This window comes from Xiphophorus maculatus, chromosome 12 (genome assembly GCF_002775205.1).
Source record: "Xiphophorus maculatus strain JP 163 A chromosome 12, X_maculatus-5.0-male, whole genome shotgun sequence".
Taxonomy (NCBI): Eukaryota; Metazoa; Chordata; class Actinopteri; order Cyprinodontiformes; family Poeciliidae; genus Xiphophorus; species Xiphophorus maculatus.
The window spans coordinates 14480123-14501112 of record NC_036454.1 but is presented as its reverse complement, the minus strand read 5'-3'; the positions used below and the strand labels follow the sequence as shown (position 1 = coordinate 14501112).

The 20990-nt window shown below is 38.2% G+C and overlaps 3 protein-coding genes across 5 annotated transcripts; 2 read left to right on the top strand and 1 right to left on the bottom strand.

The window, feature by feature from the left end:
- Positions 1-2658: 2658 nt before the first annotated feature.
- On the top strand, positions 2659-5760 carry LOC102222055 (isotocin-neurophysin IT 1-like). Of its 2 annotated transcripts, none has more exons than XM_005794922.2 (4): positions 2659-2748; positions 2824-2945; positions 3598-3802; positions 5414-5760. In XM_005794922.2, exons 2-4 carry the CDS (start codon positions 2826-2828, stop codon positions 5554-5556), a joined length of 468 nt encoding a protein of 155 aa, XP_005794979.1. In that variant the 5' UTR covers positions 2659-2748; positions 2824-2825; the 3' UTR covers positions 5557-5760. The 2 variants fall into 2 exon arrangements, with proteins under 2 accessions (XP_005794979.1, XP_023199085.1); XM_023343317.1 differs by having other exon boundaries at positions 2821-2945.
- Positions 5761-7614: 1854 nt separating this feature from the next.
- On the top strand, positions 7615-8300 carry fabp1 (fatty acid binding protein 1). Its single transcript, XM_005794921.2, has 4 exons — positions 7615-7699; positions 7775-7947; positions 8048-8140; positions 8212-8300. Exons 1-4 carry the CDS (start codon positions 7633-7635, stop codon positions 8260-8262), a joined length of 384 nt encoding a protein of 127 aa, XP_005794978.1. The 5' UTR covers positions 7615-7632; the 3' UTR covers positions 8263-8300.
- A 1057-nt stretch (positions 8301-9357) lies between these two features.
- LOC102221524 (histone-lysine N-methyltransferase SMYD1-like) lies at positions 9358-18422 on the bottom strand. 2 transcript variants are annotated; one of them, XM_005794920.2, is made up of 10 exons: positions 18301-18422; positions 17557-17733; positions 16139-16352; positions 15357-15487; positions 13616-13654; positions 12151-12346; positions 11407-11499; positions 11157-11320; positions 10136-10304; positions 9358-9672 (listed from the first exon to the last, which is right to left on the bottom strand). In XM_005794920.2, the coding sequence occupies exons 1-10, from the start codon at positions 18420-18422 to the stop codon at positions 9508-9510; spliced, it is 1470 nt and encodes a 489-aa protein (XP_005794977.1). In that variant the 3' UTR covers positions 9358-9507. The 2 variants fall into 2 exon arrangements, with proteins under 2 accessions (XP_005794977.1, XP_023198779.1); XM_023343011.1 differs by lacking the exon at positions 13616-13654 and having other exon boundaries at positions 9508-9672.
- Between the last annotated feature and the right edge of the window lie 2568 nt (positions 18423-20990).

The following is a 20990-nucleotide window of genomic DNA, read 5'->3' as shown; positions in this document are numbered from 1 at the left end:
CAATCACTTTGTTCTCATTTTTCAGATGAGTACCTTCGGAGAGAAGGAAGGAAGGGAGGGGAGAGGAAGTCAACAAGCCTAGTGCCTTCCTGCAGAAAAATAAGGAAACACTAGATAGACATCTCCATTTCTCTATGAAATAGGGATTAGCACAGGTTTTTGGAGGAACTTGAGGAGGAGAGTTGATGTTGCACAAACAAACAGCACAATTTGAATTGTTAAAAGTTGTGAATTGACATGCAATGATGGACTGAATCTTTCCACTGGTGTAATTTTTCAGATGTTTTTTTTAACTATCAGTCTATTTTAAGGAAATGCAAGATGATTTAGTTTTTGCTGCAGTGAAATTCAGTACTTCGCAAAAGTATTCATACCCCCTCAACATTTTTTCCACATCACAAAAGCTCAGTCAGATTACATGGATAACCATGTGAAAAGCAATTTTTAAGTCTTGTCACAGATTTCAGCCTGGACTTTGACCAAGCCATTCTAACAAGTGGATATGCTTTTTCTAACCAGGGTGCATTGCTTCACAGCCGCTATTCTGGGACTTGTGGATGCATCCCTCATCACCATCAAGACATTTGGCTCCGTGAGGCAGGAAAAGAAGTATTTATTTGACTTGATTGTGGAAGAAATGCATCTAAAAGTTGCAGCATAATAGCACCAAAAATCTGGACTTGGGCTTTGAAACCATTCCATCATGACTGTATGATTAGGAGTCATTGTCCTGCTAGAAGGTGAACCTCTCCCTCAGTCTTTTGTGTTGTATTTTGTGGTATGACAGGCAGACAGAAGCTTGGAGTTGTCATGGAAGACATATTTAGTGAAACTAATGAGAAAACTTACAGACAAATAGCAGGTAGCAACAGCTGGACAAGCGGAGCAAAGCATGGAATAAGTCACGAAGATCAACAGAGGAACCAGAGAGGATTAATGCAAACTGAATATCTTAAGTACTGAAGGAAACGTGACAAAGGAGCAATCAAAGGAGAGTAGAGGCAGCTGGGAGAGAGGGAGCGCAGGCAGAGGAAATGAGGAGATGAAAAACAGCTGGGAGGGTGAAGAAAAGGAGAAAGAAACAAAACTAAGACACGGGGAAACCAGACGAAAGGAAAAAACTTTCAACTATTTTAAGGAACCCAACTCTAATGCACAGAAGTTAACACACGTAGATGAATGAATTAAGACCAGATCAAAGTAAACAATAAAGAAATTGTCAAAACCAGAAACACAGATTAAACTAACGGTCTATAAATCCTGATGTTTTGCAGCCTTTAACATATTTTTTACATGTTGCCATGTGTTTATATTCGTTCAGATCCCCACCAACTCTGTCTAGCCTCCCTGTGACTGCTGAAAGAAAGCACGGCCACAGCATGCTGCTGCCACCACCGTGTTTCATCAGGGGAATGGTGTGCTCAAGGTTCCACATGTGACGCCTAACAGATACATTTTGGTCTAATGTGACCACAGGTGTCCTAAGGCCCACACATGGCTTCTAGCAAACTTCAAACAAAATGTATACGGCTGTTCTTCCTGCTTCTCTTCCGTGACGGTGATGAGAGATTAATCACACTCATATGAACCATATTTACCAGTTAGGTGATTTATAAAGCTTGCTGTTTTCACTGTATTTTATTTACAGAGAGTAAAGTAACCTAAACAGAAATGCAAAGTTGTTTTTTTTACTGTAATCTGTAAAAAAAACAAAGAAATATTAAAGATGCAAGCTTTATTCAACAAACATGAATTTCAAAAGCCTTTTGTTGTAAATGCTTGCACAAAACTGTCACGTTCCAATCAGCATAGATGGAGGGAAGGTTGTTCCTTTACCTTGTCCAAGCTTTAGCAAAAAGGATGATAAGAGAAAACAACAAACAACTCACAGCCAGTAAGAGGCAAGTGAAACTGTGACTTGTTCCACATATTCATTTCTGCTAACAAACTTACACCTGGAACAAAAGTTGGTTGAAATGAGGTGGCTTCTGCAGAAAGGTGCACTAATTGAGCTCATATCATTGTTGAGATGTAGCTGCCTTCTGCGGGTTGTGGCTCGTCATTAAGTGCGTTAATTAGCCCATAAAGGCAATTAACCTCAGATCCTGAACAATGTGTGCCTCAATTCCTCTGAAGAATTAAGGACTTAAAGAAGAATGGAGGACATTCTTAGTAGTGGCAAGATTTGTCATCATCGGTGTTGCATTGCTTCAAGGAGAACATGGCCGCCTAGCCAAATGCGGCCGCTTAGCATTCAGTTTTGACCACAGACCTCCTCTGATCACCTGTAAACTCACTTTCTCTTGGCAGCCCTCCAAAATATGTCAAAAATCTTAAGAATAAACCCAAAACTCAAACCATCTTCTTCTAATTGTAGATCAAAGTTCTACAGTTTGTGTGATCTTTAATAATTAGAATAATTTCATCCCTGCATGCTCATCTTTACCTCTCTGATGATGTTTCTCATCTCTAACATGCACGGTCACGCTCCACAAGACCTTCAGTAATGAACTTCAGCAAAAGAGACGTAAGCACGGCGACCTGGCCCTTTGACCCTTTTCTCCCACTGTGACGATTCATCTCTGCATCCAAAGAACATTCATTAGAGATTTTTAAGTGGCTTTCGGCTTTCTGGGTCACTTTCAAATGTTGCCTTGAGGAATATATAAGACCTGTGAACGGCAGACGCAAAGACGGAGACCACAGCAATCACCTCTGAGCGCTTGTTAGCAGAACGTGAAGAAACAGGTGAACAAATTTGATCTCAGAACATCTGTGTAGCCGAGTCCACTTTCTGTATTTAACAGCCTTTATTCTCAGCAGAAATGTCTGGAGCTGCCGTGTCCGTGGGCCTGCTTTTCCTCCTGTCCGTTTGTTCGGCGTGTTACATCTCCAACTGCCCCATCGGTGGAAAGAGGTCAATCATGGATGCTCCTCTCCGAAAGGTTTGTTGCTTCAATTTTAATTTTTAAGCTACAAACTCAAAGTAAAATGCTTTTGCCTTATCAAATTGAAATGTGTCACCTATCAGAGCTGAATGACAAAAAATATAGATAATTATGACAACTTTCAGAACAGATCTTCTTGCATTTTCTTTCTCTTCAGAACTGTGAGAACGTTTTGGATTCAAGATAAATTTCAGAAATAGAATTGAAAATCTAGGATGGAAATATATGTAATAAAATTTATATATATTTATTATATATAAATAAAATAAAGACTGACTTGATTTATTCCTGTATACAAATTGGACTTTTTTGTTTGGTAATGTGCCTTAAGATGGCATGCGTTGCAAATTGGCACTATAGAAACAAACTGCATCAAATTGAATGAGCATGGTAAAAGATAAACACTGCAAAAACACAAAATTGTACCAAGTTTACAAGTTGACTAACTTGCAAAACAAGTTAATTAATTTGCAAAAACTGTTGCATTTGGTCTAGTTTCTTATTTCAAGTGCACTAACTGACTTAAAGCTCCTACATCTTGCATAAAAGTTAATTCTAAGTTAGTTTTGTCTTATTTTAAGTGCACTAAGATATTTGCACTAGAAACTAGACAGGAAATACTTAAGATTCTTTTTCTTTTTCTCTATAGTGTATGTCTTGTGGCCCTGGAGACCGGGGCCACTGCTACGGCCCCAGCATCTGCTGCGGGGAGGGCATCGGCTGCCTCATGGGTTCCCCTGAGTCGGCACACTGCGTGGAGGAGAACTACCTGCTCACCCCCTGCCAGGCTGGAGGGAGAGCCTGTGGCTCAGAGGGAGGACGCTGCGCCGCTGCAGGACTTTGCTGTGATGCAGGTCAGTGAATCTGGAAACAGTCACTGATTCAAGACAAAAAGTTGTCATAATGGACTGGTGCATTTTCCTGAGGCATGAAGAAAATGTAACGTTCTTGCTTTTCAAATAGCAGGTGAAGAAAATGCACCAGTCCATTATGGCAACACAGACAATCATACACACCCATTCATAAAATGTCTGGACAAAGAAATTACACAATATATTAAGATAACTGTTTAAAATATGAAAATATGTTTTATAAAATATGTTTATTACTACATCATCTTCAGCTCCATTTGTTCTACATCATACTTTATTTTCTGAGACATCATAAAGCACTGTTAGTCATTTAACTTGGGATTTTGATTCCCTCCTTTACTGTTGCGTCTTCATGTCACATACTAGTGAACTAATTTGCAAAAACTGTTGCTTTGGCTACAAAAACCTAAAAGTTGCAAACTAAATGGACCGGTATTGGTTAAAACCCAGTGATGCGCCATGTCAACTTTATTTCCAGATGATTAAAAACTATTTTAATCCAAGATCATTAAAAATCACTTCAGAATTTTAGTCCTGGTTTAGTCGACAAACGTCTCAAGCTGGATAAGGACAACAATGGTAAAGGACAGGCCCGTGTTGGCCAGTAGGTGTCAGTGTGTATGGAAGAAACAAAAACTACCTTTGAAACAATCCTGGGTGAAACAAGGCCCATTTTTAAACATTCATATCATTTTATTACAACATCAACATTTTTATTTGATTTGCTCACAATAGAGAGGGCATCTCAAATTATTGTAATTATCTGCCAAAGCTTTTAAATTCTTAAACAATTTAAATGGAAGTGTGAGAAAAGTGCATCCACTCTATTTTAAAGAAACTAAAGTGTGAGGTGAAAATAAAGTGAAATTTCTAATTTAAGAAACAAAAAACAGATTCTAAATAGTCATTGTAGGACTTTCTATAAATATCTAAATAACAGTTTACATGACAGTCTTTAGATAAATACAGAGAACTTTTAGATGTAATGAAGTTAAAGTACCATAAAGATCTATGCACACAAACATAGATCTTTGTGTGCATAGGAGACGAACATACTTCCTTTCTTTGATTTTGAGTGTTTCACTTCTCATCTGAAAGATTTCTTTTTTAGTTCTGACAGAAGGATGTATAATTAATCTAAATATGGCTCATTACTGGTGCCGATGCATCAGTAGCAGCTTTTTTCATTTCAGTTTGAATGCTTCAGTTCAGTTCAGTTTTTCTTTAATGGCTGAATTTATGCTCAAATCTTCTTTCAAAACCAACCATTGCTTTAAATTTGTTATCTTAATGTAAACATTAAGATACCATTAAGTCACTTTACAAGAAAACAACATTGTTAAAATAAATAAACTTGCAAAAAGGGCATTTAACCAGTTAATAGACGACATGGGGTAAAAGCAGAAGACACTTGCAGAACAATATAAGCAGGAACAAACATGTTGATTCTTTCTCTTTAGATCATTCTGATCCACGTGTAGCTCTAAGTGGTAGGGGAATTACAAGAAAATGCCTTTTTTCTGCTTGTTTAGGTGCAGTCTCAGTGAAATACCACAGCATTAGCGCCTCCATCTTTCTTTTTTTCCACCACAGAAAGCTGCACTGCAGATCAGGCATGCCTCCCTGAGGATGACGGAGATGACCAAAGCAGCCAGTTCGAAGGCGCTGACCCCACCGACATCATCCTCAGGCTCTTGCATCTGGCCCGCCACACTTCTCACCGAACCCACCAATGAGCGCCTCCGCTACCCAAAGGTCTCTCTGCAAGGACAATGGGACTTGTAGTTCCTGCTGTATAGCTGTGTTTCCATGTCTGTCTCCACATTTTGTGCTTCAGTAGAGTGCCTTTGTCAATATATTTTTGAGTATGAAAACAGGGATGAATACAGAGAGGTCATCCAGAGTTCTGCATGCTGAAATAAAGTTTGGAGAAAGTATAACATGCCTGTTTTTTTTTTCCTTCTCTGCACAAGGTGAAGAAAGAGTCAGCATTAGCCTTATCAGGTTTAGTGTTCGATCATATCCCACTATCATCAGAGCTGCCCTTATCTTTCAGATCCTCACATGAGGTTGTGTCAAATATCAATCTTGCAACCTTTAGGGTGATCATCTGGTTACCTTTGAGACAGTTTTCCTCAGCTTAATGACTGAACTGTGCTCAGTTCAAGAGGTAATGACAAAGAAAAGTGTTTCAGTCGGAGGAAAACATTTTGAAAGACAGGCTGCAGGCGGGCGATGTTGCACTGAGCAGAATAAATGGTTATATTAGTTTGCTTTGTGAAAACTCTCATCATCAAAAATCTTATTGTGAAAAGTGACTTCATCTGATCAAAGTACATTTGAAATCAAATATGGATCACACTGTGGATTTGTGCACCTCGATGGGTTTATATCAGGTGCAAAAGAAGAACAAATATATAAATTTATTACCATACATGTGTATCTCATTAAAGTGAAATTTAACTTCAAAAATGATTTACTTTAGTACTTGATTTCATAAGATGAGAAAAATTATTAGATCGACTTCCCAAAGATTGATATATGTTAGGGTTTTAAATCTGTTTTATTGATTATGGCTAATGCTGATGAAAACTCAAAACTCAGTTTCTTGGAAAAATTTAAACTTAAGTATAATTTTTTAAAAACTGAATACAAAGATGTCAGCATATTGAAAAAATAAACTGTCCTTGAACAGTGCTATAAACGAACTCAGTACCTGGTTGGGACTCCTCTTGCATGAATTACTGCATCAATGCACTGTGGCATAGAGGCGGTCAGCCGCTTGGCACTTCCAATCTGTAAGGGAAGCTCAGATTGCTTTGATAGCTGCCTTCAGGTCATCTTCATTGTCCCATTTTTTGTCTCTCATCTTTTATATCAGGTTATTTTTGCTGGTTAATCAAACACAGTGGTCATTAATCCAGGTATTAATACCTTTTGCATTGTGGTGCCAAGTCCTGCTGGAAAATGAGATCAGCATCTTTGAACAACTTGCTGGCAAGACGATGAGCTCCGAAGATTCCTGGTTGACAGTTGCTCTGACTTTGGACATGTAGATCAACACCAGCGGACCCCAGTTCATCACTAACTGAGAACTTCACAATGGATCTAATGGAATATGATACCTGTGCTCTCTACTCTTCCTCTATACCAGGACCTTGGTTTGCCAAGTTAAATGCAGCATTTATGTTCATAAGAGCAACAGTACAGTATCTATAGTCCAGGTAAAGGCTCAGGATTCAGGAGTTGGTAAACTTTGACTCATATTCTGTATATATTTTTCTATGGTGACTCTTGAATAAAGTTTGCTTCACTCAATCCCTGTTGTTATCACTGTTGCTGTGGCACTTTGTTTTTTGCCACATTTTTTTCTTGTACTAAACTTTCCATTACTACATATAGCATGCAGCACTCCATCAACAGCCAAGGTTTTAGCAGCAATCTTTTATAGCTTCCCCTACTTATGGTGGGGCTCAGTGTCTGTCTGCTGGACAACAGTCAAAAGTCAAAGGTCATTCCCATGTTTGTCATGCTCAAAAAATTATGTCAACATTTGTTTGTGGTCTTTTCAATGTGTCTTTTTTTCGCTTTTTCTTACCGTCCCTGTTTTCTAATGTTTATTCTTAGTTAAGTTGCTTTGAGTCTGTTTATCTCCTCCAAGAGTTTTATCTGCTGTGGTCGATGTGACCTTGCATGAGGTGGCTTGACTCCGCCTAATTGGAATCACCTGTTGTTAATCATTGATCTCCTGCAGTCTGAGAGTATAAAAGAGGCAGGATCCTCATTTTTCTCTACCTTCACTGTCTGCCATCATGTCTTTCAGTGGGAAATACCAGCTGGAGTCTCATGAGAACTTTGAGGCGTTTATGAAGATTGTTGGTGAGTTGATGCTTTAACAGATTTGTGATCAAACTGTGTGAACGATTGGCATGGTTTTAATCTGATGTATTCTAGGTATTCCTGATGAACTCATCCAGAAAGGTAAAGATCTTAAGAGCATCTCTGAGGTTGAAGAGACTGGTGATGACTTCAAGGTGACAGTCACTACTGGCTCAAATGTCATTACCAACTGCTTCACCATTGGAAAAGAGACAGAGCTGCAAACCCTAACTGGAGAGAAGGTCAAAGTAAGTTAAACTCGCCTGTTAAAACTACTTTAAATGGGATGTATTCAAACCTGACTGGGTTAAATGTTTCAGCATTAAATCTTTAACTTCTATCTTGAAGGGAGTGGTGGTTCGTGACGGCAACAAGCTGAAGGTTTCTCTTAAAGGAATCGAGTCGGTCACAGAACTGACTGATGCCAACACTATTGTAAATGTAAGTTCTTCAAACTATGAGCTCTGGTTGCCTCTTGGACAAACTTGTAAACCTTGTCTTTTTCTTTTCAGACGATGTCTGTTGGCGGCATTGTTTACAAGAGGATAAGCAAACGCATGTAAATGTTTATGCTTTGTATAATAAACATGAAAGCAGCAAATATCTGTCTCTTTATTGAACTTGAATTCATCAAAGTTTGTGGTGATTCAAAACTTTCCTTCAGGTAGTGCATGGATCCTAATATGTAAGGCTTCAGTCTGTCTTGGGTTTAGCTAAAGGACACATGAGCAAATGTTCAGACTCTTTGATGCCACAGCATCAAACTTTTGCCTAAATCCATCTTGCTTGCATTAAAGTTAAAGACCTTAAATTTGCCACTAATGGGCTTATGCAGACATGTAGTGAAATCATGAACTCCATTGTGCTAGACTGGCTCTGAAGCACAAAGGGAGAGAACTGTTCAATTAACTCTGGTGTTTGCAAGTTCCCTACTCCCTAAAGGCTCAACTAAACTGTTTTAAAGGGAAAAGGAAGCCATGCATAGATTAATATGGATGATGTGGTGGGTTTAGTTTATGGAACTATTTGCACTTGTGTGGCACATCTGGATTTGAGGTCAATTTCTGGTAACTTGGATCTACCCAAAATACCAGTGGAAATCCCCCTTAAAGTTGGTCAGACTTGCTTGCTGTAAAGCAATTTTCTATTGCTGGGGAAACTTGACATGTCATTTTTAAAAAAGTGTGAAATTTAAAGTGAGTAGTGAGATCACTCTGTCTTTTTAGGTTTCGAAAAGGTCATGGGTGGCAAGAAGTTTGCTTCTGAGCACACTTAATTTCTAGGGGAAAAGATGTTCATATTTTCCAAGTTAAATTTAATCCGATCCTACAAATTAAAATCTGTTAATTTGTCACTGACTCCACCTTGTTAATGTATTAACCTCAGAGGGGGGATTCAAAAGTTAAACTTTTTCCAAATGTGTAGGTTCAAAATCAGCTTAATTTTTAATTAAAAACTAAAAAATTGATGGGGCTTATGATTTACAAAAAATCAACAAATGCCCATCACACTAATCTGCCAGTGGTATGAACAACTTTTTCTTGTCTCTCTTATAAATTGATGTAGGACAAACTTTCTTTGTGGGTTGAAGCAATTTCTATCCTTACAGCCTGTCTGTAAACTGAGTTTAAGACCTGAGAAAAAAATAAATGATTTAGTCACTGATTCAAGACATTTATTGAAAAGTAACTACAAAATGTGAGCAATGCAGAAATTGGTCATGTGACTGAAATGCATCGGACACCCAGGAAGCTGTTAACAGTAAAAAAAAACGATTGCTCTCTCCATTTTAAAGTCCCGTGTTTGAGCTACTTCCTCCGGTGGAAGAGATTCTTGATCCCCTCCTCAACAGACTTGGGTTCGTGCAGCATGGTCATGGGTTTGTTTTTCAGGGCCGCTTCTCTCATGCTGTGATAAACATACTCGTTCTGCTTGAACATCCTCAGCTCCATCTCTGTCTGCATGCGCATCGCCTGTGGGGGAAGCAGAGTTATCAGAGGATAACCACTGGTATATCTGCACTAGTAATGTAACACTGATTTATGTAGCCTATAAAAAAATTAGTTCGACTGGAAGACAAACATTTTCCAGCTGGAGCCAGGCCACTAGGGGGCAGTAGAAACGAAGTACTATTCATTTTTACCAGACATTTGCAACCAGAGCTGCTTATAAATTTTCTGGATATGATGGAATAAACATTTGGATTACATTTTTCAACAAATCTTTAGCTGTGCCTCTCAGCTGTTTGGCACCTGATTCACTATATATATATATATATATATATATATATATATATATATATATATATATATATATATATATATATATATATATATATATATATATATAAAGCTCATAAAAAATGATAAAAACAAACCCCATTATAAAAAGCTAATATGGTTTCTTTTTGGTAAATATTGTTATAAAGCCATGTACCTCAAGGTCTTTGGTAATGGGGTGTGTTGGGCCGTGGGTGACCATAAGGATGGCGTAGGCCTTGCAGACCAAGCCGTGTCCGACCTCGATGAGTCCGGCCTGCCAATGAGTCACTCCAGCACGCATGGCAGCCATACCAAGGGCAGCGTTGTTTGGGTGGTACAGTTTTCTGTCAAGATGGGAAATGTAGGGCACAGCAGAGAGATTTTCACCTGGGAAACTTGCAGTTGAGCAAGAATTTTGCAGTGGAAATGAGATGCAAAATGCAGAATGCAACATTTTAGCAGAGAGCAACACATCACAATGTGTGACAAAAACAAATGTGTAAACCTGTAGAAAATCACAAAAGTAAAAACAGCAAAAGTCATAAAAAGTAAACTGAGAGTAAACTTAAAACTACAAACCCCCAACAAACTCACAGAGAATATTAAACTACAAAAAATGCTGGTAGTGACTGATACCTGGTCCATTAGACAGTTTAAACCCATATTACCATTTTTACTCAAGTTTAAACCCAACATATGTCAAATTTTGGATTTAAAGCCCTTTAATATCTGGAATCTACCTGTGTGTCACCACTAATCTATAAAACAGCAGGACTTTCATCTTTAAATGAATCTGTTAGCTTTACATTTAAAGGCCACACAGAACTACCACTGATTCTTTTCCCTAAAAAAAAGGAACTTTCTCTTTAATGATCTAATCTAAGACAAATAAAACATTTATTTTGAAGGCTGTGTGTGGGCTGTAGTTTTAAATTTTAGGTTCATGTCCTCAGCTGCTTGGTGCAGACTCGATGCATGGTGAGTTTCTGGTTACCATGGTGATTCTGACCTTTTCTAGTCAGCCGTTGTGAGTTATATCTTTTATAATAAGCCTCATACTTACAAGGAATTAAGACTTGATGAAAGTTGTGCTGTTCGTAAAATAAACCTGCTATCAGAGAAACCTGATAGCAGATTTTAAAACCCTAAGCAGGAGCCATGCAACATGTGAAGTTAAAATTCCTGTTTGCACTCACATGTATCCCTCTACCATCTTGTGAGCGTAATCCGCCGCTTCCTCAAAATACTGCAGGTAAGCTTGTACCTCACTCATTGTGCTCCACATCCTCAGCTGGTAGATGTGAGTTTCAGCCAAGACCGGCTCTGTCTTCTCAATGCACTGCCTGCATATTTTCACCACCTAGAAGCAAAAAAAGGACAAAGGTTCATTTCCTTAGTTTAAATAACAAGCATAAGATCTATTTAACCTCTTTTTGTTTAGTATACCTCGTGGTAGTCGCCGTTTAATCGAGCCTTGTCCATCTTTTGCATCATATCAAAGCAATAATTTGTCGCCTCCTTCACCTGCTCATCTGAAGGCTGAAAGTTTGGAGAAAATAATCTTATAACTAACTGACACAAATAGAGAAACAGCAGTGAAGAGGCCTAAAAATGCAACATTTAAGCAAAAATAGTAGAGAATGGGTTATTTTGTTCAGAGATAACACATGTAGGCCATGACTAGGTCCATAAAAGTTAAAGCCTGATTACTTGTTATCTATAAAAGACCTTTGTCCAACTGCAAGAAGTCTGTCCAAGACATTGATTATGTCACATTGTGTTCAGTTTCTTAAGATAAACTTAGAAAAAGTTTTCTCCTCATAGATAAAGACTTTCTAAATAACAATGACCTCTCTCACCCAGCTGAATGTAGTATGACCTAGTAGTGAATTGAGCAGCTTAAGATAATGTCAGGCTGCTCTGATATTTATTTGGTATTAGTAGCTGACTTTACATTATTGCTATATGCCACTGAAGTAAAGATACAGTCATAAAGTCTTTGCACAAGTCTAGTTAAAATCTGGGAGTGTGTGTAAATGGCAATTCTACTTGTGAATTATCTTTTCTTAAAATAGTCAGTGTAGTCCTGCTTCTCATATTTCCCGCCTGCCTTATCACCCCTGTCAGTGCTAAATGAGGCGCTAGCATTTTGTCTGTTTGCCACCCCCACACTCACACACACACACAAACCTTGACTCCTTCCACTTCCCGTCCCCCCATCTTTATGTCATCGTGGGTTTTGTTGCTGCAGTGTTCACATGTGCAGTCAAAGAAGTACTGTGTTTTCAGGAGCCTCTGTCTCTCTTCTGACACATTCAAGTAGTCCACATAAGCAACTGTCAGCTCCTCTCCTTCTGCAATCTTGCCCAAGGAGCGCAACTCAATCCTGAAGAGTGGAAACAAAAGTAAGGGCATGTTTGCATCTTAAAATGCATGCAAAGTGATTTCATGTCATTTTCAATGATGGAGTGTATGAGGGTGAAAGCCTACATACACCATGATGTGGGTTTCAATCAAGTCTGTCAACTTTAAAGACCAGACAGCATGATAAAAGTGTTTGCACACTTTAATTCTCGAAACACTTAATGATCTGGTTGTGTAAATGAACAGAATATTTAAAGGTGCAAAGTACAGCCTCTCCTCTTTAACCCCTAAGCAGAATGTATCATATTTGCCATCATATTTTGTAAAAATAAAAATAAAAAATAAAGCTAATCTCAATTCCTAACTCATGAAAACAGCTGAATTTTATTCCCTGTTTCTCATAAAACAATGTTTGTTGAAGACATATTTTTAATCTTAAACTTACACCCTCTGATTCTTGTAACAAAAACTATTTTTTAAATCTACCATTTATACTTTTTAACCTGGGTTTGCATGTGATCTTGACTCAGTTTACCCATCCAGTAATTCTGTACCTATATGATGCTGTTTCATCCAAGTCTGCTTTCATTTGGGACCAGTACACAGAACATTTTATTTACAGCCTCTGTTTATAACGCTCTAGCTGTCACTGTCCTAACAAGGGAACACTAGAGCCATTTTTACATTCAGTTCAGCTCTTTTAATATATAGCAGATTTATACTGTATTACTCTAAGCAACTCTTTTACAAAGTTGAGGCAATTTAACTAGAGAGTTAGGTAAAATGACTTCTGATACAATGATGCACCACCATGCTAACCTAACCTAGCTATCTGGTTAGCAAAAACTGAGCCCAATTATTTCAGACAGCACCTTTAAACAAAACTGTATGCACATGAAAACTGTATTAGCTAGGTAATGTTAGAGGTCAGCCATTGATGCAAACAATACAACCTTCTGTGTTTTCATTTGACAAAAATCAAATATGAAATGAAAAATCTATCACATGTAAAATTGTGTGTTGATCTCACAAGCAGTTAGATAAATGTGAGGAAGAAGAAGAGAAGTGGGCAGAGAACAGCTTCTTGTTACACTCAGATGGGTGAGTGAAAGTTAGCACGTATATGTTGATGTTTCTATAAGAAGATGGATTGACAATGAATAAAGTGCACACCACAGAACCAGCTAAAAAGTTTGTTTTCTACAAAGAATCGATTGGGGTTATGTGAAAATATTTATTAGCGTTAAATATTCCTATAGCTATCAAAAAGATTTAAGGTGAGGTAACGCACCTCCGTTGAGAATGAAATATGGTATTCACAGCCGACTGACTGAAAGACAAGCAGGAAGCAGTTTTACAGCGAATAACACTTGACGAATACATAAACCACACACAGACAAACCTCATATAGCTGAAAAACAAGAAGTGCACACACAAACCTTTAACCGTGGGTTTTATTTTTCCGTTTTCCATTAAGTTTGAGTCAAGTGCAGCTACAGTGCTTTGAAAAAGTATTTATCCCCCACCTATTACTTTTGTTTCTATTTATTGTCATGATGAAATGTCTCAGCTCATTCAATATATCCTGAATAGATACAAAAAGCAGCTTTCAAATGATAATTTCATTGGTATTAACCAAAAAAGCTACATGAGCTCATTTGGTCTTTTGGACTCAATGTAACTATGGGAAAATAAATATCCAAATCAGAATGGTCCTGTGTGAAGATTTATTTTTTCTGTCCCCAAAGCCACTCTTTAAATAATGAATTAACAGCGATATATTGTAGCTTTTGACTCAGTTTCATTGATTATCCTTTAATAAAAAGTTTCTGACAATGTGAAGCAGGCTAAAATTATTTTACAGCAGGGGTGGGCACTCCTGGTCCTCGAGGGCCGGTGTCCTGCAACTCTTAGATGTCTCCCTGGTCCAACACACCTGAATCCAACAGCTGAATCTCCTCCTAAGTGCAGTCAAGTTCTCCAGAGTCCTGTTAACGACCTCATTATTTGACTCAGGTGTGTTGAAGTAGAGATGCATCTAAAAGTTGCAGGACACCGGCCCTCGAGGACCAGGAGTGCCCACCCCTGTTTTACAGTATTCCCTGATCTAACAGGCCAATGAATCTTATTACTGATTCATTGGCCTCTGTGAAAAGAATTATAGAAACATTTCTAAGATTTTGGGACACCAGTGATCCATGATGAGAGCCATTATCCACACATGAGAAAAACTTATTTACAGTGAAAAAACAGGCAAAACCTTTTCCCTCCAAAAACATCAGATCCCCAAGACTTTGAGAAAATATTTATAGACGACTAGATAAATCTTTCAGAAGGTGTGTGTCCCATTACAACATTTGAGAAAAAATAAAACCTTTCTGACTTCTCAAACATAGAATAGAATAGAATAGAATAGAATTCAACTTTATTGTCATTGCACTGTCACAAGTACAAGCAACGAGATGTAGTGCACATGGTGGTGATCTGATGGCTATTTTAGTTTTTCAGAACCCACAGAACTTGACTTCCTAATCCTGAAGATTATCTGAAGCATACCATCAAGTCCATCTCTGAATGGTTCAGAAAACAAGAAGCAGGTGTGGTCCAGTCAAAGTCTAGACCTAAATCTGACTGAGATGCTTTGGTTTAATCTTAAACAGGGCATTCTTGCAGGAAAACCCTCAAATCTGGCTGAATTTATATATTTTTTTAAAGTGTGAAAAATTCCTCATCGGTGATGGAGAAAAATTAACGTCTGTTAACACAACCACTTGAAACCAGACCAGTTTTTAGGTTCATAGAGTGTTTACCTTTTTACATTTATAAGACCAGTGGGGATTGAACAATATTTTTAAATCGTCCTTTGAAACTCCATTTTGTATTTACTCAGGTTATTTCTGTTTTGTACCAAATTTAATATCCTGAAACATATAAGTGTGACAAGCAAAAAAAAAAAAAGAAGAAATCTGAAGGTAGCAATAGCAAACATTGTCAGGGAGAGTTTTATTTGTATTTATTTATTTTTTACTTACCTGCCGTGGTTGAGGATCACAGTGCAGTTTGGCCAACAGTCATGGTTAACCAAGCACAAATTAGGAAAAAGACCAACTCCTACCGCCTGAAGACCCCTCTGGTCGCTCACAGTGAAGCCGTTACAGTTGATCTGAAACATTAGACAGGAAATATTTCAATTTAAATCAAGAATACAGACAAAGTTGACAATAAACATATTTGGCTTAGAAGTTTCACACAATTCAATGTGTTTTGCATTGCTGCCAGATCTGAAAGACAACATAACCTCAGCTTAGTTTTCTAAATTTAATACCTTTGTTGACCCCTATTTAAGAGGATAAACAGGTCAAGAGGTTGTGAAAAATACGGACCATTTTCTCTTTTCATATAAAAGATGTGTTGCCTTAATACAAACTACTGCAGTGAAGGTGGAGTGAATAATATTGCTTGACTTATTAAAGGAGATGAGAACCCTGGACTCTTCCACTGAAACCAGAAATTAAAGCCAAATTGTTTCAGCTTCCTTATCACTACCAACGTCTTTGTTTTTGAGCCATTGGTACACTGTACATGTTGTTCTTTCTGCATAACAGATGAGTGTTTAATCCTGAGTGTCTGCTATAAAACAAATATTAGGTGCCATAACTTGTTGACCAAACTCATTAATTTTGCTCTCTGAGCTCCTGCACATGGCTTTATCTTGGAGAGAGCTGGCTCATACCAGTGTTTGTTTGATCACTGGAAAAAAGCAGCTTCTGCTCTGGAGTTTTACACCACCAACATGTCATACTTTGGAACGCACCACTCCAAATATGTGTGAGATGTCGTCGATTGTGTGCTGCTTGCTGGTTCGGGGCCAGTAGTCCAGGAAGTTGTGTATGTCCACTTTGAGCTCCTTTAAATCGTCCTCCTGCATGTTGTTTAGGTGGTCCTCCAGCTCGTCCAGGGTGGTCAGCTGCAAGTCAGACACCAAGCTTCCTTCCTTATCGATGCGCCACATGATGCGGCTCACCAGTCTGTGCACACGAAGGAAAAGTGGAGAACAGTTGGAAATTTGACAGTGAAATCAGCTGTGGGCCTTTAAGAAGCACTGTGGTTGTGTGAGCACATATTTTATCTTCTTCTAAAATGACAAAGACATATGAATCAAGATTCTAGAGTCTGACATGAACATTCAAATGAAACAACACCACCTAAAAAGGAAATTAGCCAGGTTTCTGAGTGGGCCACAGTACTGTGACATCAGTTATTTTAGTACAAATGGCATTAGCAATGCCGTGGACAGAAAACAGGCTTGTGCTGCTCTGTTTGTTAATCTGTGCATGGTATTTGAGTCTGGTGATGATGTGCACAGACATCGGTCTGAGTGATGGGCTTTAGGCTGGGTGGAAACCCACCTCATGCATGGAGAAGAAAGTGTTTTGTACATGGAACCAAGTCCAGTTTTCTCAAGATTTTGAAACGAGTCCACCAAGGTTCAATTTTAGGCCATGTTTTTATCTTGGATATTTAGTAAAAACACTGTTAGATTGCAGATGGTTCTTTGTGTAAGTGGTACTGATGAGCTTAAGCCTCTCTCACAATGACATTTTTCAGAAATGACCCACAAATCTCAGTTAACATTGATATTTCTGCCTTAGGGTAGACATTAGGGAGAGTGTTATTTATCACCATGATGGCCTTTCCTTCAGAACTCAAACTATCAGAGAAGTTTAGCTTGTCTGAATTGATCAGCTATAGGCAAAAACTTGTTAAAGCTACATTTTTAAAAATGTTTTTGACTATGGTCACATTTTTAATATCCAGACTGCTTAATTTCATAGATGTTGAGTATGCTTATGTTTTATGTTAAACTAATTGTACCGAACAAATCACTGGTTCATAATCATTGTTAAGCTGTGGGTCATTAAGTTTTGTGCACAAAGCTACAGCTAAAGGGCAGCTACCTCATACTTTCAAACAGAAGCTATGTGTTGCAGTTTTTGAGATGACATCCCTGATGAGTACACCAATGCTTTCTTTGAACTTGGACTATGCTCTCTCATATTACATTTTGGTCATAGAATGATAATGATCTAATTTTAAAGCGCTTAAGATTTCTGTAACTGTAGAGTGATGTTGTACCTGTACTACAAATTTTTAAAATGTATTTCAAAAGTTTTGTTGGATGTATTCCCAAACAGAAAAAGTCAGCGTAGTTCTTCTCTGGTTTCCACTCACCGGATGTTCTCATTTGGTACTTTTCCGTACGCCTTGATGGCACCGCACTCTTGTTTGTGTTCAGCCCAGCCAGCACGTTGGCAGGTTCGGTCGCAGTAATGAGCAAATTTGCATTGACCACACCTCTGGAGCTTTTCTTGTCTGCGGAAACAACTGTGGCAAATGCGCTCTGCATGGCTGCAGAGACAAAAATAATAATAAAAATGTCACAAAAAATTGTAATTACTGGTGTCCACGTTTGATATTTTTGCTGAATTCACTCACTTAAGTCAACTTTTAAGTAAATTAGCAAAGTGTAATTAGTTTACTTTTTCTATATTTCAGGCCATATTGCAAAACACTCAGATAACCAGATAACATAATTGCTTCCATGCAATACTAATAAGGGGACTTTGAGTTGAGATTATTTTCTCCTTCATGTTTATCTGTTGTTAAAGGTTTATATTCCTTCTAGGAAGGGAACGACATTGATATTGAGAAGATCAAACACATTATGAAACACTAATTGTTCACTTGTATATTGTTCAAATCATATTTATTAAAGTTATGACTGATAATAGCAGTATTTTGTAAAAATGCAGCTCTTAAACGGCAGTATTAGAATCACAAATAAACATGTAGGGCTTTCAAAATTTTAAATGTGTTTTATGTTGGGAAAATTGAGGTAATCATGCAGCTTCACTGCTTGAATATCCTCACAGTTGCATTAAAACACATTACCTCTGATTTTACTCCATATCATACCTGTCAAACACAACAGCGGCGAGACTGGCCTCAGAGAAAATGACATCTCCAGCCCAAAACTCCTTGGAGGCCTTCAAGCCCCTTCCTTTCCCAGGAGAGTCGAATATGGCCACGTTCTCCATTCTTCGTGCTCCTCTTTCCCAGATTTTGGTGAATGAATGGTGGCTTGAGTTGAGCGAAGGCTATCACACCAGAAAGATGGTTAGAGAACTCACAAAGCAACACGTTGTATCTTCTGTGACAACTGGACATTCCTCCCTTCAGGGACTAAAATAGCCTTACCCCACTTGAACTGTACCAAGAGGCTCAGAGAGGGGGTTGTCTCATTAGATGCCCCAAAATCAATTCTTCCAATTCGAAGACATTTTAATAAAACAGTCATTACTGTGTGAAACGATAACTATTAACACTAACCATCATACTTACAGGATTGATTAATTTGCATTCACATTTTAAATGGTGTGTCCCATCATCTGGGACATTTTTCCACAGCCCCTTCTCAGGACCTGGTAGCTGTCCTCTCCCTGAGGGTTATTTTTGTCTCTCAGTTGGACCTGTCCATCAGGCCTTGGAGGTGTCGCTGAACAGCTGCCAGACGTCTAATGGAAACGGAGCGGCTCCGTCTCGTGGCCTCCACTCTGTTCTGGTGTTTTCTCCAACATGCTCCCTCTTTCTGATTGCAACAAAACACATGATACCTGAGAGGAAAATTCACTTTTACATTTGATTGTTGTGGAAAACAGAAGAGCCTCCAGCACAACTAGATTTTTACAAAACAGTAGTAAAGTATTTTTAAAGGTCAACAGAAAGGAAGTCAAATTGTGCAAAAATATATTTTTAGTTTATTTGTTTATTTAACCAGGGACACATCCAGGGAATATTGCTTTTATGTTTAATGCAAAGTAGATGTTTTGCGTGTGTGTTTCTAGGCAAAGGTCATTTGTGACCCCCGCCCCTGACGACGCTGTTGACAAATAAGATAAATACAAATCTTGGACAAAATAAATAAATAAAACGCATATACAACATTGCAATAAATACAAAAGTAGGTATAAATAAAATAATGATGGACAATAGAGTGATCTAGTGAATGAAAGGCAAAGGTTTTACAGGTGTATTAAAAAAATTTATTCAGAAACAAGTTTTGTTCTTTCTCAGTTACCTTTACACTGCATTTCTTTCAGAAATATTCTTATTTTTATTCTGGGAAATGTGTGTGTTGGGTAAAGACATAATAGTTTTCCCAAACCCCAAAGTCATTTCCAGACGAAAGATTATAGCTATATGAATGACTGGTTTCGATATTTTATCACCATCATCAGCAGAAGTTCAAGTAACCAGTAAACAAAGTCTACATTTCATCCATTTGTTAGGATAGACTGATAGCATCAGGATGACAGGTCAAGTACTGAACCAGTTTACTATACACTGACAAGAAGTTAAGAAAAAAATCCCTAAAACTTTCTCAAATCTAAAATACGTAAGTAGAAAACCTTTTACATAGAAATGTTTTTTCACGTATTTTTTTTTCCAAGAATTGAGATTGTTTATCTCATAAAGAGGTGAGAGGTGACTGAAAATCATTTCTGTGTCCATGCATGAACTGATTAAGTCTTGGGGTCAAATTGAATGGAAGTAATTATAGCGCCTCATGGCGGTCAGAGATAACAAGGACATCCCCTAGAAACAGATTGGTTCAACGCTTCTCTCCAGCGCACTGGTGCCAATTTTCCAGCTGGGACGACACTGCCACCTCCTGGACATCTGCCCAAAGTTTAACATGATAAAAATGCTTCTGTAGATGTTTTTTCACATGAAACACTGAGCCACAAGTAGCAGAAACTCTCAATTGTGAATCCGCTATGAAGTTGTTAGACAATGTTAGAAAAGCAAAGCTGAGCACTTAGAGCTTTTTCATTTATAAACAATAATTTGGTATTTTTGTGAGTGGTGCAGTCACATAAGTCTGGATATTACTAATCAGTTAAAGCTCTACTTCTGTCACATTTATACATCCAGTTCATTAGAGTTTTTGCTATTTATGTAGCTGTGAAATAGTTATTTTAAATATGTGAATATGCTTTTGTCTTAAAATACAATAGATAAAAAAAAAATTTTGAATTGAATTGAATTATTTAGTGGATTCCATTATTATTTTAATCACTACTTTATCTTGTGTTTTGTTTTTTTTTTCTTTAGTTTGTTTTTCTTTAATTCAATGTTTTGCACTTTGGTCAGCATTGTTGTCGTTTTTAAAGTGTTTTATTTTTAATAAACGAGATTGGTATGGTAGGTAGCTAGGTCAGTGTCTCAGGAAATCTTTTCAGGAATGTCACGTCCGTCCATCCATCCATCCGTCCGTCCGTCCATCCATCCATCCATCCATCCATCCATCCATCCATCCAGGTGACCACTGGATGTACGCCAAAAGGGGGCGTTTGCATCGTGCCGCTGAAGGGGGCGGTGCCAGAGGTGGGTGTGTGCCTCTCAGCTGATGCGCGTAACCACCGACCGACTCCATCATCAGCATCCGACGCTGACAGCGGTCGAAGACAACCGAGCCGCGGTAGCAACGCAGAACCACTCAGAGCCCAGCCGAGCAGCACCGACGCCGTCTTGTGACAATACTGCTGATTCCAGGCTGCCATCTTACCGACCAGCCAGCTGCAGAAACAGTGAGTAGCCTTTTG

Bases quoted from the DNA above. Each gene is read 5' to 3' on its own strand.
- fabp1 (XM_005794921.2), top strand. From the start codon at position 7,633: ATGTCTTTCAGTGGGAAATACCAGCTGGAGTCTCATGAGAACTTTGAG. The intron at 7,948-8,047 runs GTAAGTTAAACT...TCTATCTTGAAG, and splicing joins TAACTGGAGAGAAGGTCAAA to GGAGTGGTGGTTCGTGACGG. The intron at 8,141-8,211 runs GTAAGTTCTTCA...TTTTCTTTTCAG, and splicing joins ATGCCAACACTATTGTAAAT to ACGATGTCTGTTGGCGGCAT.
- LOC102222055 (XM_005794922.2), top strand. From the start codon at position 2,826: ATGTCTGGAGCTGCCGTGTCCGTGGGCCTGCTTTTCCTCCTGTCCGTT. The intron at 2,946-3,597 runs GTTTGTTGCTTC...TTTTCTCTATAG, and splicing joins TGGATGCTCCTCTCCGAAAG to TGTATGTCTTGTGGCCCTGG. The intron at 3,803-5,413 runs GTCAGTGAATCT...TTTCCACCACAG, and splicing joins AGGACTTTGCTGTGATGCAG to AAAGCTGCACTGCAGATCAG.
- LOC102221524 (XM_005794920.2), bottom strand. From the start codon at position 18,422: ATGGAGAACGTGGCCATATTCGACTCTCCTGGGAAAGGAAGGGGCTTG. The intron at 12,347-13,615 runs GTGCGTTACCTC...TCCACTCTTCAG, and splicing joins ATATTTCATTCTCAACGGAG to GATTGAGTTGCGCTCCTTGG. The intron at 9,673-10,135 runs GTACATGGCTTT...CTTCCCCCACAG, and splicing joins CCATTACCAAAGACCTTGAG to GCGATGCGCATGCAGACAGA.